Source organism: Eulemur rufifrons, chromosome 6, assembly GCF_041146395.1.
Source record: "Eulemur rufifrons isolate Redbay chromosome 6, OSU_ERuf_1, whole genome shotgun sequence".
Taxonomy (NCBI): domain Eukaryota; kingdom Metazoa; phylum Chordata; class Mammalia; order Primates; family Lemuridae; genus Eulemur; species Eulemur rufifrons.
This window is the reverse complement of record NC_090988.1, coordinates 49,924,034-49,943,078: the sequence shown is the minus strand read 5'-3', so window position 1 is coordinate 49,943,078 and position 19,045 is coordinate 49,924,034. Positions and strand designations below refer to the sequence as shown.

Sequence of the window (19,045 nt, the reverse complement as noted above, 5' to 3'; positions counted from 1 at the left end):
ATTACCTTGTTGTTTTTTTCTTGTTGCTTTTATGAATTTTGGTTTTGGCTTTTCTTTGTTGTTGTTTTGTTGTTTTTAATAATTTTTACTTAGAGTGGGTCAGTGGAGCTCCTCATGATGTAATGATAGAAGTAGATCCTTCATTTTTGAGGGATAGTTTTGTTGGATATAGAATTCTTTTCTTTTTCTTTCAGCCCTTGAATATTCTATCCCATTGCCCTTTGACTGCATTGGTTTCTAATTTTAAATCAACTGTTAGTGTGATTAAAGGTCCCTTGGATTTGATAAGTCACTTCTCTCTCGCTGCCTTCAAGACTATTTGTCTTTAGCTTTAAATAGTTTAAACATGTCTAGGTGTGGATATCTTTGAGTTTATCCTACTTAGACTTTATTAAACTTCATGAACATGTAAATTGTTTCTCATCAAATTTGGGAAGTTTTTAGCTATTATTTCTTCAAACATTTTTTGTATTCCTTTTAGCCCTCTTCTTCTGTGACCCCATCATGAATATATTGGTATGTTTTAGGGTGTGAACTAAAATAAAATCTTAAGCCCCCACCAGCTGACTGAATGGACCCCCTCTTGGCCAAGGGGTCCCCAGAAATACCATAAAGCTGGCCATAAGAAGGGAGATCAGACATGCCTCATCCTGCCCCTCTCCCTTCTTGGAGATATCCCTTACAGCTCATTAACAAGCCTAAGACTATGCAAGGCAAAGCTTGAACCACATCTGCAGGTCCTCAATTTACTTAACAGATCCCTTGAGTCTGGGTATTTGCCTGGTGTCTTGTCTCTGGTTAACAGACTTCCTTATCTTAACTTAAAACATTTCAAGCATTTAGACAAAGCTTCATTTCTTTAACCAGTTACAAACCAAAGAATCTTTAAACCCACTTATAACCTGTAAGGACTGCTCCCCCTTGGTGATGTTTCCCCTTTTCCAACCAAACCAATGTACACCTTCTATGTATTGATTTACATGTAATTCCTGACACCCTGAATTGTATAAAACCAAACTGTATCATACCTAATAGGTATAGTGTACACTAACTGGGTGATGGGCACACTTACAACTTTGATTCCAGTAGTACAAAAGCAATCCATGTAACCAAAACACTTGTACCCCCATAATACTCTGGAATTAAAAGAATAATAATGATAAATTAATTAATTAAAAAATACTGTAGCCCAACCATGGCTTCTTGGGCATGGCTCTGGGCCATGGTCCTCACACTTGGCTCAGAATAAACCTCTTTAAATTATTTTAAAGATTTTGGGTTATTTTCCGTTAAGAAGGGTTTCCCTCATATCTCTGAGGCTCTGTTCATTGCCTTTGCATTTTTTTTCTTTCCTTTGCCTCAGATTGGATTATTTTAATTGACCTATTTTCAGTTTTGCTGATGCTTATCTACTGTTGAGCCCCGTTAGTGAAAATTTTACTTCAGTCATACTTTTCAACTCTAGAATTTCTATTTGCTTCTTTTTAATAATTTTTATTTCTTTGTTCATATTCTCTATAGTTCCTCTGAACATGGTTTCCTTTAGTGCTTATTACATATTTAAAATAGCTCATTAATAATCTTTCTCTAGTTAAGTCCAACATTTCGGCTTCCTCAGAGATAATTTCTGTTGACTGCTTTTTTTTTCTCCTGTATGGGCCCGCCCTTCTTACTTTCTCTTGCTTTATGTCCTCGTGTCTTTCTTTGTTGTTTACACCTCTCAATTTTTGGTTGAGAACTGGACATTTTACATAATATAATGTGGCAACTCTGGAAATCAACTTCCCTTCCCATTCCCAAGGTTTGTTGCTGCTGTTTATTGTTGTTAATTGTTCCTATCTAGCTCTGTAATGTCTATATTCTTTGTCGTGTAAGTTTGTATTCTTTGTCACGTGTGGCTGCTGAAGTCTGCTCAGTTACTTTAGTGATGAGCTAATGGTTTTGTTGTTGAAACCACAAGGGGGTTTTGGTCTAGGTCCAGGTGTTCTTTACACAAAGATCCAATTATTGAGACAATGAGGATTGCCAAATTTTTTAATACAATAGACATCTCCTCAGGAGAATAAGAGAAGCTGCCTCAAATCTGACTCTTCCACTAAGGGAGATCATGGGCTTTTAAAGGAGGGACCACATGCCTTGGGGCAGGTCCTGGTATATCTGACTAGAGTCCAAGTGCATTGGGGGCAGGTTGTGGGGGATGGTAAATCTTGGTGTCAGGAACCCAAGGCCTTGAGAATCTCAGCTCCTTTTTCTAGAGAAAATCAACCATTTCTGGGAAACAATTCAAAAGATCAAGTAGTTATTTAAGGGTGAGGATTATTAAAAAAAAAAAACATATAGCGTCACTGAAATTTGTTCATAGAGCCAGTTACAATTGGACAGAGATTTCCTTACATTGCTGAAATCAGGTATTTAGATCTACCCACGTTTCTCTACCAATTTCCTTTCTCATTATTCCTTTTTGTGTTTTAGATCTTTCGGGATCAGTTTCTTTCTTTTGGAATCAATATCCTTTAGAAGTTCTTTTAGTGAGGCTCTCTTGGTGAACTCTCTCAGTTTTTGTTTGTCTGAAAAGGTCCTTGATAATTAATTCTAATTTGTCTTGTTGTTCTAAGTTGGCAATAGTTTTTTCAGAACTTTATCTGTGGGAATCCTGACTATGCCCTTTTTTGAGATCTGTCCTGTTAAAGGAGATTTATATTTGCTTCTAGGCATCCTTTATTATTCTCAGTCTGGGATACTTTTAATTTCTTGACTGAGGGTTTCCTAGACCAGGCTAATAGTGTATATTTGAGCCCCAAACTGATGTGCAAGCAGGTTTGTGGTTATAAATTCTCGGAGGAGAGTTTTCCCCCCATCTAGAGCCAAGGCTGAGGCAGTGGGTGGATTTTTGGGGTCAATCATTTCAACCAAGATGGATTTAAGAAGGCTGTTTTAAGATTGGGAAGGATGTCTCAGTTCCAGTTTCCCACCTTGTTTAGGCCTTGTCTCCGTCTCGGAATGGGTGTTAAAATGCAAGACTCTGAGAATGGCAAATGCCCCAGGATAACTTCAATATCAGTTTACCATTTTAATTTCCAACTCTCTCTTCACTTTTGCCCTCTGGGCATTTCCCTTTCCATTTTGTAAACTCAGCTATGAATTTCAAAGGATGTTTATTTTTTTCTGACGTTTTGTTTAAGGAAACATTTCAGGTTGTATAGTCTATCACATTGTTTCTCATAGTAAACAGTTAGGCCTACATAATCAGGCCCCACATAAAAAGAGAGCCCCAACACACTCTCTGTTCATGCCTTGGTTCTGAACTGCATGCACTCTTGATTTGATCTTGATTTGATCAAGATCAAATTGATTGCTTCTTAGCTACCAACTTGGATCATAAGTCATGGAATATACCTGGATTGGTAAAAGAAATGGAAGGGACATAATGAGAGAAGGCCGCAGAATAAGAAGCCCTAAATCTTGTGGCTTACTTGAACTGGATGGCTCCATTGTAGTGTTTCATAGACTGACATTGGAGAGGTGCAAGAGTGGGCAGTGGTGTGGTTGACAAGAGGGTCTGTACATGCAGAGCTAAGTTTATATTTTATTCAATGGATAAGTTGTAACACTTTAGATACTATATTAGTCAGGGTTATCTAGAAAAACAGAACCAGTAGGATATATATGAAATATATAAAAGGAGGTTTACTGTGTGGAATTGACTCAACCATGATCTGCTCTCTGCAAGTTGGAGACCTAGGAAAGCCAGTGGTATAATTCAGTCTCAGTCTGAAGGCCTGAGAACCAGGGGAGCTGTGGTTTAAATCCCAGTCCTAGGGCAGGAGAAGGTGAAATGAGATGTCCCAGCTAAAGTGGTGAAGCAGAAGCAAATTCTCCTTCCTCTGCCTTTTGTTCTTTTCAAGCCTTCAGTGGATGATGCCCACCAACACTGGAGAGGGCATTCTACTGAGTCCATCAATTCAAATGCTAATCTCAGTCATAAACACCCTCACAGACACACCCAGACATAATATTTAATATAGGCACCCTATGACCCAATCAAGTTGTCAAATGAAATTAATCATCACAGATACTAATGTGGGAGAGTGATGTATCTGACAAAGGTTATCCAGATTGTGGTTTAAGATATACTGGAGCATGAACTTCTCAGTGTTCGATACTAGAAAGATTTGTTTCCCCTCAAAAATGTATTTAACACTGTATATTATATTTTTCCCACACAAAACCATATGAGTTAATATTACCATTAGCCTCATTGTTTATTTATGGAAACTTAAGCACAGAGAAGTTATATAACTTGTGCAGGCAGAGAGCTAGAAAAGTATGAAATCAAACAGTAAGCTCAGGTCAGAGTCCAACTTTCTTTCATGTACCTTTTGACCATATATATATATATATATATATATATATATATAGTTTTTTTTTCTTATTATTAAGATTAAAAACTACAAAACTGTGAAGGTTCCATTGATGATAAAAGGAAAATAGGAAAAGGTTACCATAAGTTTAGTTTTTACCTTGTTGGTTTCATTTGTCAGCGGGAAGAGGAAGTCTTCTCCATCTAGTTGGAGGGATAGGTATTGGGAAAGATGAGGAAAGAAAAACCGAGGTGTTGATCTAGAACTCATCTGTGTAGAGGCAAAAGTACATAGGATCAAAGCTATGTAAGTTTCAGAGTCTTCATCAATAAAATGAAGATAGTAATATTACCTACCTCTTAGAGTTGATCTAAGGATTAATGTACAGTGATAGGTGTATTGTAGGTAATCAATAAATGAAGCTGTTTTTAAGTTAGTAGTAGCGTAGATGGAAATGACACAACAAATTTGAAAATTGTTAAGAAAGTGAAATTGACAGGGTAATGTGACTTACTAGAGTTAACAGATGAGGGAGAATTCTATCATGGATAAACGGGTAAGTGGTGGAGCCATTCGTTGAGATTGGGTAACTTAGGGAAGAAACAGATGTGTTTATATTTGGGGCAGGGGTTAAGTAGAGAAAATAATGAATTCTTTTGGAACATGTTGATCTTAAACTTATATTAGGGCATCTAGATAGAGATATGTGGTAAACATTTAGATTCATAGGTTTAGGCACTGTCACTTTTTAGCTGGATAACCTTAAACAAGTTATTTAGCCTCTGTACCTCAGTTTAATCTTCTATAAAAGAGAATAGTATCTGTTTATCACAGATTGATGTAAGAGTAAGGGATGGGTTGAGAAGAATAAATTTTAAAATGTATGCAACTGGCCTTGCTCAAGTAAATTCTCGTTCTTTCTTTTCTCTCAACTGATAGTTCTCAAAGTATGATTTATCACCTAGAGTGTTTGTTTAAAATGTAGATTCTATATCTTCCTCCCTTTTCTCACCTGCTGAATCAGTCTCTTGGGGTTGGGGCTTAAAAACTAATGTACTTCATGGGGTTGGTCTGATATTAAATGTGTTTACCTTTGGAAAGCATCTGTCGTAGTGCCTTTCACATAGTAGATACTGGATTTTAAAAAAGAAAAAGTTAATTTTCTTCTCTTCCTGAGTTACCTAGCATAATGCCTAGCACATAATAATACTCAAGACTATCAGTTGCTCTTTCCCCTTCTTCCCAATGTGGTTTTGCTTTTTTTTTTTTTTCCAGACAGGGTCTCATTCTGTTGCCCAGGCTGGAGTGCTTTGGTGTGATTGTAGCTCACTGACTGCAACCTTAAACCCCTGGGCTCAACAGATCCTCCTGCCTCAGCCTCCCGAGTAGCTGCAACCACAGTCGTGCACCACTATACCTGGCTAATTTTTCTGTTTTTTGTAGAGAATAGGTCTTACTATGTTGCTCAGGCTGGTCTTGAACTCCTGGTCTCAAGTGATCCTCCCATCTTGGCCTCCCAGAGCATTGGGATTACAGGGCTGGCTTTACAGGTGTGAGCAACTGCGCCTGGCCCCCTTGTTCCTTTTTTTAATTTTAACTTATTATATACAGAAAATTAGGACATCAGTTCATAGAGTTCTTTTTTAACCACTACAGAGTAATCCACTTTATGAATATAATATTGTTTATTCAATTTAGTACTAATGGATGAGCACTTAGATTGCTTTCAATATTTTGCTGTTATAAATAATGCTATAATGAATAACCTTGTACATGTTTTTTGTATCGTTGAAAGTGTATCATGTCCAGGCATGGTGGCTCACATGCACTTTGGGAGGCTGAGGCAGGAGGATTGCTTGGGGCCAGGAGTTCAAGACTAGCCTGGGCAACATAGTGAAACCGTGTCTCTACAAAAAATAAAAAAAATTTTAAACAAAGGAAATGTGTCTTCAAGGTAAATTCTTAGAACTAGGATTGTAATTAAATTATAAAGGTAAATGTAGATTTGTTAGATATGTATTTCCCAATTCCCTTTATACGGGTTGTACCATATTTTAGTATTAACAATTTATAAGAAGGCCAATTTTGAAATGTGGAAATGATTAAATCGGTTAGTAAAAATGAACAGTGTTCCATATTGCTTTCTTTATTGAAGTCAAAGTTGAAACAGAGAAGGTGGTGAAAGCTCCCAAGAATGAAATGACAGATTTTGGTGATTTCTCAAAGCCTTTTAGAATCCTTCATTAATGCTCAAGCATTCTAGCATCCAAAAATGAATTCGGATATGTAGCATCATTCATTCAGTATGAAGGAATAGTGTGTATTATCATTATCCAACATTTTAAAATATTAGGGTTTGCTTACTAGGTGCCAGGCATTGTCTTTAAGATAAATCACTTGTTTCTGTCTTTAAGGAGCTCTATGAGGGAATTAAGCAAAAAGAGAATTGTAATAAGTGCTACAGTAGATGAACCAAGAGGTATAATGGGAGTAGAGAGGAAGGAGTACCTAAAATTGCCTGGATGACTTTAGAGAGTCTTTACAGAAGGTGTGATCTTTGACTTGACTCTTGAAGATGTTTCCCAGGTAAACTAGGGTAACTAGCTTACTGGCAGGAAAAACATATGCTTAGACATACAAGCATGGGGAAAATGCTGGAGTAGGATCATGGGAAGAGCTCTTCAACTGGTCACCAATATCTATAAATATTTGTTTTTATAGGAGGCTCTAATATCATATAGTTGGTTGGCACTATTTAAAGTCCCTCCATGCCTTATATCCTACTACTCTGATTATTTACGCTAATATGGTAGACTTGAATTTTACTCAGGGATTAAATTTTAAAGTCAGCAGTTAAAATTAAAATTACTTATGGTATAAATCCTTTAGGAAGATCCCTTCAGTGTTAGAACTTATTGGTTATCTTTGATGAGGACCAGATAAAGTAGTTGCCTTGCATTTAGGTCCATTTGTATGAAAAATGCATATTATGGTTTTAAACACTAGAAACATAGTAAGTCAAATGTTCATGTTAGAAGCAACAACTATGAAATTGAAATGGAAGGAATAGCAGGTACCTGTCTGCTATCTCATGCTGAATCGAGGGCGTATGTTCCTGGAATGGAATGGCTGAGTTACCTTATTTCCGTAATTCTTTCTTTCTCTCTCTTTTTCTGGAAACGTATAGTTGAATTCCTATAGGGTTATATTCTGCATATAATACCTAGTCCCTTGTAGTGGTCTAGTGTAGTTGACTCCCTAACACTCATTCTGCCCCAAATGATTTGCCTAACCAATCAAGGTTTAGTTTAGGAATGGGTCTGTGAATTACTTAGTGTAGAGGCCAAGCTGTTGTAATAGATACCCTGAAATCCAGGGCTTAAAGAAGATAGAAGTGTATTTCTCTCATAAATTCGTGCAGCCAGTCTCAGCTGGGTGGTAGGGTGGAGGAGGTGTGGACAGCTTTGCAGCACAGGGTCATTTAGGGACCCAGGTTTTTCTTTGTGTTGCTCCACCATCTCCTAGAGCATTTAAATGGTGGGAACTGGTTGTAGGTAGGCCAGGATTCTAACTTAAAGGAAGGAGAGAGGGAAGAAAATCTCACGCCAAACCCAGATGTGGAATCATTTCTTCTGCTCACGTTCCATTGAATTTTATGTTGGTGACAGCAGTCACATGGCCATAACTAGCTGCAAGAAAGGCAGAAAATGGAGTCTCTAGCTTAGCAGGCATGTACCACAGGAAAGGGTCAGAATGGATTTTGAAAGAGCAACTAGCAGTCTACCTCTGTGAGATGGGAAGTTAAGTCTGCTAGTGCACTTTTGGAAAAGATGTGCACTCTTCTAAACTAATAAAGAAGCAGATATATTACTAGACCCAAAATTTGTTTTTAATATTTTTATAATTCCTTTAGTATAAGATCTGTTTCCTTTGTAATCTTATATATTTTATTTTATGGATTTTTAAATATTATTCTGAGAAGGGGGCCAGAAGCTTCACTATACTGCTAGGGCCCTATGGCACAAAAACAGCCTCTGCCCTGGTAGAGGCAGCAAGATCATTAAGAGCCTGTTAATTCAAATAAGCAATAATGAGACTGTGACTCAGGCAGTGTCCACAGGGGACAGATTCCAGAGATCCTTTCACCTTCACTCACAGAATCTGCTTTTATCAGCAACATAACAGATAATGGCATAGCTACTACCCATTTATGCACACTTTATTTTGGCAGAAGGAAATACTTCTTTGAAAGTGTAATTTAGGAATGTTTCCTTTTCAAATTTAACACAAAATAGGGGGAAATGTTTGACCCATATAGGATGCCATACTGTTGTTTAGCTGGCATAATGCTGGATATTTTTCCACAATTAATAGCTTTCCCCTAAGAAAAAACAAGCTTTACAACCTTAAGTCACCTGACAGAAAGCCGCTTAGAGAAGAGGAACAGCATCAGACATTTAATAGGGATGCGAGCCTTAGTGGTTTGCCCTAAGGGATTGGAGGAAGCACAGGAGGAGCTGGTGGCAGGTTGAGGACGCCTCAATAACAGAGTGATGCCTCAGTCCCAGGCCTCTGCACAAAACAGAGTAATCACTACCAATGCCCGAATCCGCAGGCCATCGCAGTTATCTGTCACTGCTCTGTACGTGACACCCTGGGCCTGCAGTAAAGCAGCAACAGCCAAATCCATCACTTGAGTTCCATTGATCCAGCAACTCTGATGGGCTGCGGCTGTCTCCAGTCTGAATCTCCAGAGGATTATGGATTTGTACTCTCTTCTGACCTTTCACTTGATTTCTAGCAGTCAGCGGCCTTGTTTCATTATACTAGCATGTGAGCTCTTAGAGTACGTGGGCATGGTGCTACTCAGAGTAGGTGCTATTCTTTGTTGAATGAAAGAATCATTCAAATTCAGATAAATGCATTTATTTAAGAAAGGTGAAGATCTCCAACCCTGATCTATAATTCTATTAAATATTTACCATGGTCGTATCTCTAGAAAAAATGTTAAGCTTTTAAATCATATTTATTCAGCTCAGGGTGGTTCTATGATTGATCACCAGAGCTGTGGAACTAAAGAGGACATCTAATCCAATCCTGTAACAGTCTTTAAGAACGAGGTGTAATCAAGTGAAAATATATCCCTTATTTTGTTTTGCCTTTGAAAAGTTATAAACTTAAATAACGTTATAAGAAAACAATCTAATTTCCCCAAATCTCTTGTGATCTTTGTGGAGAACAGGGAAAGCGGGAGGCAGAGGCCTGTTCAGAGACACTTGGGCACTAGCTCCGCACCCTTTCCCAAGATGAGGGTGCACCTTTGCTGCTGATCAGTTTGGTTCACTCTTTGACATACAGGTATTCTAACCTAGAATACTCTTTGATATTCCCTTAAACATGAGCACATACAGTTTTAGTGTAAATTCTTCCGGAAGATGCTGATGAGATAAGCCTGAAAATAAAAGGCCAGTAGTGAGAGAGAATTTGGCTTTGTTACTGGCACTGGAACACTGACAGTGAAGAATGTCGCCAGCAGCTGCATGCCCCACAAGGAATCGAGAGGCATGGGCAAAGCCAGCAAAGATATGCTGCATCTTTTCTGCTTTGTGTAGCCATGTGGCTTCTGTTCAGTTCTGGTTCCTTGGCTAAATAAATCAGGGGGCAGATGAGTGTGTATGTGTACCTGTGTGTGGTCTCTTCCTGCTAATATATAATTTGCTTATATACTACTACTGTACTTTTTTTATAAAAAAATCTTATTTTGAAATAATTTCAGACTTATACAGAAAAGTTACAAGAATAGTACAAAGAATTCTCAAAGTATTTTTCACTGAGATCAAAATATTAATATTTTACTTTTTTTATTATCCTCTCCATCTACAGGTAGTTGTTTTTTTTTTTGTTTTTTTTTTTTTTGAGACAGAGTCTCGCTCTGTTGCCCAGGCTAGAGTGAGTGCCGTGGCATCAGCCTAGCTCACAGCAACCTCAAACTCCTGGGCTTAGGCAATCCTACTGCCTCAGCCTCCTGAGTAGCTGGGACTACAGGCATGCGCCACCATACCTGGCTAATTTTTTTTTTATATATATATTTTTAGTTGGCCAGATAATTTCTTTCTATTTTTAGTAGAGACGAAGTCTTGCTCTTGCGCAGGCTGGTCTCGAACCCCTGACCTCGAGCGATCCACCTGCCTCGGCCTCCCAGAGTGCTAGGATTACAGGTGTGAGCCACTGTGCCCAGCCAACAGGTAGTTTTTTTTTTTCCTGAACTTGTTTGAGTCTGTTATAGATATTATACCCCTTTATTCCTAAATACCTGTGTATATTTCCTAAAAAACAAAGATACTTTCTTACATAATCACAATAAAATGATCAAAATCAGGAAATTAACAAATGCTATCAGCTCATATACAGACCTTATTAAAATTTACTTGTCATATTAATGGAGTTATAGAGTATATAATCTTTTGAGACTTGTTTCACTCAGCATAATACATTTTAGATTCATCCATGTTGGCATGTGTATAAATAGATTATTTCTTTTTATTGCTTATTGATGAGTAATATTTCACTGTTTGAGTTATAACACAATCTGTCTATCCATTCACCAGTTGAACATTTGGATTGTTGCTAGTTTGGGGCTACTACGAATAAAGCTGCTATGGACATTCATGTACAGGTTTTTGTAATAAGAGTTTTCATTTCCAGGAGTGTGATTGCTGAGTTTCATGATTAATGTTTAACTTTATGAGAAACTGCCAAACTGTTTTCCAAAGTAACTCTGTATTACCACCAGCAATGTATGAGAGATCCAATTTCTCTGTATCCTCACCAGCATTTGGTATCTCATTGTGGTTTTAATATGCATTTCCATAGTTACTAATGATATGGAGAGTCTTCATGTACATAGGGACCGGTCATATATCTTCTTTCGTTTTCAACTGTTACGCCCATTTAAAAAATTCAATTGTTTTCTTATTGTTGTGTTTTGACAGTTCTTTATATATTCTGAATACAAGTACTATGTGAGATATGTGATGTGCAAATATTTTATCCCAATCTGTAGATTTTCTTTCCATCATGTTAACAGTGGTGAGGGAGAAAGTGCTATGGTTGAAGTATAGAAGGGCAGCCTGACTGGAGTGTGGAGCTTGAAGAAAGTGGTATGCAGTGAGGCTGGAGTGGTAGCTGGGAACTTACAGACTGTGTTAAGGAGCTTGGCATTTATTCTAAGGGCAGTGAGAAGCCACTGAATGCTGTTAAGAAAAAAGAGTGACATGAATGGATTTGTTTTATGTGAGGGTTTTTTTGTTGTTGATTTTTTTAGAGGTGGAGTCTATGTTATATTTATTTTCTATTTGTCCTCTTAAGCTTAGTGTTTGCATTTTATATCTTTTGTCACCCATTTGTTTTCAACTTGTGTCTTTATATTTATTTTTTTCTATTTGTATTTAATTTATTTATTTTTCTTTTTAATCACAGGCTTTTTCTCTGTTGTGTCTTCATATTTAACGTAAACAGCATTTAGATGCTTTTTTATGTTCTGAGAATCTTGAGGTTTAAATGTTTTATCTTTATCTTGATATTTGCTTTCTATTTGTCCTCATGTTCTTTTTTCCTGCTTTTCTTTTTTTTTTTTTTTTTTTTTTTTTTGAGACAGGGTCTTTCTCTCTCTCTTTGATGCTCAGAATAGAATGCAGTGGGCACCATCATAGCTCACTGCAACCTAAAACTCCTGGGCTCAAATGATCTTCCTGCTTCAGCCTCCCAAGTGGCTGGGACTTCAGGCACACATTGCCATACCCACCTAATTTTTTCTTCTTTTTTTTTTTTTTTTAGAGATAGGGTCTCACCATATGGCCCAGGCTGGTCTCGAACTTCTGGCCTGAAGCAAACTTCCCACCTCAGCCTCCCAAAGTGCTAGGATTACAGGCATGAGTAACTACAACCAGCCCTCTTTTTTGTTAATCACGTGTGTTTTAATATTCCATTGTGTCTCCTCTATTGGCCTTTAAACTCTCCTGTCCATGTGTGTGAGAGGGAAGAGATTATTCTGGGGAAGACTCAGGTTTACATTTAAACTAACACTTACTGTGGACCTGCAATGGGCCAGTTACTGGGCTATGCACAACTCCTCTGTGTGGTAATTAGCTTAGTTCTTTCAATCTTCAAGAAAGTTGCTTCCTGGGTATAGTATTCCAGTAATGTAAATTAAACCACAAGGAAAACATGTTTGAGTTCAAATCCCAGCTCCACCATTTGGCAATTGTGTCATCTTGGCCAAGCGACATATCTTTTATGAGATTCAGTTTTCTTATTTATAAAATGAGGAGAATGGAAGCTTTTGTGCTTATTTTACAGGCTATTAGGCAGATCACATGGCAATAATTTATATAGATGTATTATGAAAACTGTAATGTAAACATTACTATAGGATTTAATGAAAAACTCATATTCACTCTCCCCGCACCTCTTATAAATATACAAATTTCAGTCCTAGCTCATCTAAACCATCTTTCTGAACTGAAAAACCCTTCTGGTCCATTTGGTATCTTCCTGATAATTTTAGCAGCTCTTTTCTTACACCATCTCTGTGATTAGAATGTAACCCTTCTACAACCATGGCATAAATGCATACTCCTACTCATACTTCAAGATCCGCTAAAAACAGCATGTCTTCCATGACAATTTCCCACTCATGTTTACTCACTTCATCTTCTGAAATCCTCGACACTTTTTTTTTTTTTTATCTCAGGCTATTGTAAATATTTGCACATGTTCATTAACTTTACCTGAGTAAAACTCCTCCAAGGAATATTTGGTTGATCTCAGTATTTCTAGTGCTTAGTCTAGGACTTGGCACAGAGTAAGTTCTCAGTAAATGCTGGTTAAATGAATGAAGACAGAGAGGTATATGGGTCAGAGAAGGAATGCTCTGTCTCTCTGAGCTTCAGTGCTGAGAGCATCATCCTTGTGCATCCCAAACTCTAACTCCCATATCCCCTTTGCTGATGTAGATATAGTTCAGAAACCACCAACCTTTAATGCTGCATTCATCTTTGTTAAACACCTCACCTTAAATATGCTTGGAAGACTGGGAAGACTTTTCAGACTAATAGGTGGGCTTTAAAGCATAAATAGAAGTTTCCTGGGGTTAATCGGGAAAGTTCAGAAAAAAGTAATAGTGTAGAGATTCATACAAAAATTTTCTCAATTCCAAATTTTAGCATGGTGTGCAAGTGCTTTCTTCTCCCACCACACCCGCCTCTCTACACGCGCACTGTAGCAAATCATGTATTTTTCCCTAGGCTTTTTCTTTCCTCTGAGCCTTTGTACATGCTATTGTATATGGAATGCCTTGTTTCCATGATTTCCTTTCCTTTAACCTGGATAATTTTGCGTGACCTTTAGGTTTTAGCTTAAATGTCACTATCTTTGGGACACCTTCCCTGACCACCTGTCCCGACCTCCCAGGTCTGAATGGGGTGCCCATACCCTGAACTTACCTTGAAGCACTTATAAAACTATTGAAATTTCTTTTTGATCTTCTTGACTTTTCACTAGACGTGGAGCTCCCTAAGGGGAGCGTTGTATCTTCTCAGTTAATCCCAGGGCCCAGAACGATCCCTGGCACTGAATAAACCTCGGTAAACATTTCTTGAATGAATGAATCCCACAAGAATGCCTATTGCAAAGAAAGATTGAGAGCAGGTACCTGTCTACTTTCTCTTTCCACATCCAGCATTCTCCTGGTGTGCAGCCTGCAGATGTGAAGGAAGTTGTCGAGAAGGGTGTACAGACTCTTGTGATTGGCCGAGGGATGAATGAGGCCTTGAAGGTGGGTATTAGTGCACGCAGCATTCCTGAAGACAGGTGGGGATCTCTGGGGCCTTTGTCTTATGGATGTGTCCTCCTTGGGAGTTCATCTCTATATATCATGCCCCCTCATTCTGCTGACCCAGGATAGAGTAATGGCTGCATACGCTACTCTGCCCCATCAGGATTGGGTTCTGCAGTCTACCTAACCCTGAGACTGTGTCATTTCAGCTGTTTCTTGGAAATGCCTCAATCTTAGAATTTCTCAAGTTCCACAGTTATCAATATTTTGTCCTTTATATTTTAATACTACTTTGCATATTCACATTTTATAGTACTTTCTCTTCTTTCTTTTCTTAGACAATGTAAGTTATGCTTCTTTCCCCTTTCAGGAAAAAAAATTATTTTTCTTACTGAAATAATACATGCTTATTATGAAAGATTCAAAATTCAATGTAGAAATGTAGAAGTAAAAAGATTTCCCCTTCAAAATCTCCATATTTAGTGTATACTCCTACAGCTCTCTCTGAATGCATCTGCAAATATATACACATTTATACATACAGATATCCACGTATGCACTTAAAGGCATCTTACATAAACAGGATCGATACTATATGTATTGTTCTGTATCTTTTACCTCCATTTACATTATTACATTATGGACAGACTTCCACATACATATATGGAGATCTACTTCATTCTTTCCTCTATATAGATGTCCCACAATCCTGTTCCTCCTGATGAAGTTGCCCTTCATTTATATTTTTAAAATTTAAACTAGTTTTTCTCCCATTACAATAATTTCTGTCTGTAGGCTTTTGTTGTTATAAATCTTTTAAACATATAGAAAAGTAGTATAGGGCATAATAAAAGATATTTCACTTAAGAGTTCATTCTGAGGAGGCAGAGTCTAATTAAAACCTATTTAAAAATATTTAGGATAATACACTGAGTTGGGAAAATATCATCTAATAATAGCTGCCACTATGGAGAATAGCTTTTTTATAAATCCATTTATAAATATTTATTAAGCTCTTTCTATGGGTCAGGCACTATTCTAGGCACTGGGGACAGTGAGATAATCTAGACAAACAAGGTTCATGCCCCTCGTGGATAATAAAAAACTAGCAGTTTCAGATAATGTTATAATAAATGCTGTGAAGAAAATGTTGACTTGAAAAGGGCTATTATGGAATGGTCAAGAAAGTCCTTTCTGAGAAGACATTTGAGCTGCAGTGTACATACATTGGTTAATTTCATCCTCACACCAACACTGTGAGGGAACCATTATTTTATGTGTTTTATAGGGGAGGCAGTTGGGGCTGGGAGACTTTAAACAGAGGGCCTAAGGGTTCTTGGTTGGTACATGATAAGGTTGGAATTTAGACTCAGGGTGGACCGACTCCAGACATTTAACATTTACATAGTTTAGGTTCTGCACCCTGCTAGACATTTTACATACCCTATGAGTTAGGTGTTATTATCCCTAATTTACAGACATGGAAACAAAGGCTCAGAGAATTTAATTCAGTTACCCAAGGTTACATTACTAGTGTAACCAAGGCTGACTCCAATATCCATGCTCTTTCATTTCCATTTCTCTTGAGCTTTATGCATGGGTATTACGATACTTCTGTCAACTTCTCAGAGGCCTTTTATTTATTTTTTATTTATATTTTTGAGACAAAGTCTCACTCTGTCACCCCAGCTACAGTGCAGTGGCATCATCATAGCTCACTGCAAACTCAAACTCCTGGGCTCAAGTGATCCTCCCACCTTGGCCTCCCAAAGTGCTGGGATTATAGGCGTGAACTACCACACCCAGTCCCAGAGGACTTTTTGACTCACTGGGACTCACTGCCAAATTTTGAACTGGTGACATGCTGGGCGGTCAGGAAGTAACAGTTGTCACTGTTTCATTAGGTGGAGTACATTTGCCTTATAACAGGAAAGGAAGCCCTGAGGGTCCATTCCCCTACTTATTCATCTCTTTTCCTCTTTCTCAGGTGCCTCCATCAACTGTGGAGTACCTCAAGAAACATGGCATTGATGTGCGGGTCCTCCAGACTGAGGCGGCAGTGAAGGAGTATAATGCCTTGGCTGCCCAAGGGGTCAGGGTGGGAGGTGTCTTCCATTCTACCTGCTGATGGAGCCTTAGAGGAGAATAAACCACTAAGCAACTATGCCTGTGACTATCACTCTTACCATTCTCCACACCAGCCTTCCCTAAGAAATTTTGAACACCTGTTCATACCACAGCCATGTGCAAGGCTCTTGCGATGCATGCAGGACTAAGGCAAGGTCCCTATCCTTGAGGGTGTTAAAAATCAGAAAAGGAGACAGATGTTTACCAAAGTTTAATAATGTGGCTGGAAGTATGAGAAATGTCAGACAAAGAAATAAAGACTGTGCCTTGAAGGCTGGAAAGTTTCAGTGCATTTAAAATCACATTTCAGTTGATGCTTTGGAATGTTTTGGGGTTTTTTTGTTTGTTTGTTGAGACAGGGTCTCACTCTTTCGCTTGCGTGAGGCTGGAGTGCAATGGCACAATCATAGCTCACTGCAGCCTTGAACTCCTGGGCTCAACCAATCCTCCCACTTCGGCCTTCCCAGTAGCTGGGATTACAGGTGTGCACCACTACACCTGGCTGATTTTTTTTTTTTTTTAATTTCTCTTAGAGACAGGGTCTTGCTATTAATACGTTGCCCAGGCTGGCTTTGGAATGTTAATTCATCAGTCCAACTAAGATTTTGTTTTAGCACCTTTTATGCCAGGCACCGGCACCACTCCAAAAAAATAGCAATAAAATTCTTGTTTTTGTGAAGCTTATATTCCAGTGGGGAAAATAAACAAGTAAACAAAAATATAACATAAGTAGAATCTGGTATGAAGAAAAATAAAGCAGGGTAAGACGACAAAGAGTGATGGGGCCTACTTCAGATAAGTGGTCAGGGAAAGTCTCTGCAATGACATATGAACAGAGCCCTGAATGAGGTAAGGGACACTTTAGTAACCGTAGAAAAACTGTGCCCTGAGAGTTGGTTTCTAGGCAGGGTGTTCTGCTAACCCTGAGACTGGAGCCAGATAGTTCTCTCTGGGCCTCAGATTTCGATTAAATGCTGGGGCTGGACTAGATGCCCTTGAAAGTCCCTGCTGGCTCAGATAGTCTTTGTTCCATTAAATACCTAGGTGGCCTTTGTGAAGCCTTAGAATAGACCGAGAGAACTACAAGTTATCAGCATGACCATTTTAATTTTTTTTCTTCTCTAAAGAGGTATGCGTATGTCTTTGGGGTCAAGTAGCCTTGACTGAACTGCAGCTCTTTACCACTCACTGGTTTAATCTCTCTTGAGTTTCACTGTTTTCGTATGTCAGATATGGATAATATTAGTACCTGGAATCAATGTAGGTATTAAATGATGTAAGTCATAGAAAGTATTAGCTCACTGCCTGGCATATAATAAGGACTCAATAAATTGAAACAATTGTCATTATCTTTCTATTAATGGGGGGGGCTACTGTGTAAAGTCAACATAGCTTCATTTCATAGTTCTTAATACAGCAGCTTCTTATTTCATAGATTCATAGAATGTTGGAGCCCAAAAGAACTATCTCACTCATTTATTCAGCAATCCTTTTTCATGCCCATTCACTGGAGAGTTTGTTGCTAATTTTCTTATGACCGGTTATTGCTGGGCCCTGGGGGAAGAGGGATGAAAAAAGTTATAGATCCTGTCCTCAGGAGTTATGTGAGACAGACAAGTAAACAGATAGTAATTATACAACGTGTTGATTTTATAAAAGTTACAAGGTCGGATGGTGGTACAAAGAAAAGACCAATTTATCTTACCAAGATGTAAGGAAAATTAGGGAAGACATCACTAAGGAGATGACACTTAACCTGATTCTTAAAGAGTAAAATGTTCATTAATTCACTGAATAAGCATTTACTTGGCAACTTTCTAACTAGACATTCACTAGGTATGGTGTTTATAACAGCTATAAATAAAATTGCTCCACCCCAGCTATTGTGGAAGCAGCAGCCCTGGAAAGCTGATTTTTGCTCCACACAAGCCTATCACTGTTAGGCATCTGACCCAAGGGAAGCCAATCCACAGACTGGACAGCAACTTAAGATGTGGCTTGGCAAGAAAAGGCGAGCTAAGACAACTGGAATGGAAAGTGAAGGAATTTTTCCAAGTTCACCCAACAAGTAGCAGAGCCAGGATTAGAACCGAATGCTGTGTCTCGATCTCTTTCTGTCATACACCTCCTTGCTCCTTAGAGGTCCATGGGAGATCCTCACAGACCTGACACCCAGCATAGAAGTCTAGGGAGGTCCTGCTTAGTGCCCTTTCTGCATTTGTCAGATGACAGGATCTTTATAGATCTGTTCTCTCAGTTTATAAAGCCAGCCCTATATAACTAAGAGAGATGTTTGATAAAATTCAGACTGTTTCTTTAGTAATGCATTTTTTTTTTTTTTTTTTTGGTCAAATGTAATGTGAGACAGCTCCAATGGGTGTTGAATTAGGTAGGTGTGGGTGTAATCATTGTTCCAAAGTGAGTTGTCACCAATTAAAGAGAACTTAGTACAAATGTCTTAGAGGTTATCCAACTTTGTATAAAACCCGCTAATAAATGGCCCCTTCATTTCAATCTGGTCCACATGGTCAATGCTGGAAATATACAGAGCTTGGAGAAAAGGTATTTTTCCACATGACACTATATTTAGTCCCATGTATTAATCATTAAATCCTTTTGATTCAGTTTTTAGGTAGCACAGCCATCAATCAGCCCACACTTAATTTCTTCTAATGTAAGTGGTTCCTAAGACAAGAAGTGCTACGTGTGTACCTTTCTTCTC

The 19,045-nt window shown here is 38.3% G+C and overlaps 1 protein-coding gene across 3 annotated transcripts in view; it reads left to right on the top strand.

Moving 5' to 3' along the window:
• AAMDC (adipogenesis associated Mth938 domain containing) overlaps positions 1-16,400 on the top strand; it is a 28,735-nt gene extending 12,335 nt beyond the window's left edge. For 2 of the 3 annotated variants that reach the window (XM_069470984.1, XM_069470985.1), the window contains exons 3-4: positions 14,101-14,196; positions 16,184-16,400. In XM_069470984.1, coding sequence (XP_069327085.1) covers positions 14,101-14,196; positions 16,184-16,324 — 237 coding nt within the window. In that variant the 3' untranslated portion in view covers positions 16,325-16,400. The remainder of the gene's footprint in view (positions 1-14,100; positions 14,197-16,183) is intronic. The other variant, XM_069470983.1, reaches the window with a different exon arrangement.
• The last annotated feature ends 2,645 nt before the right edge of the window (positions 16,401-19,045 follow it).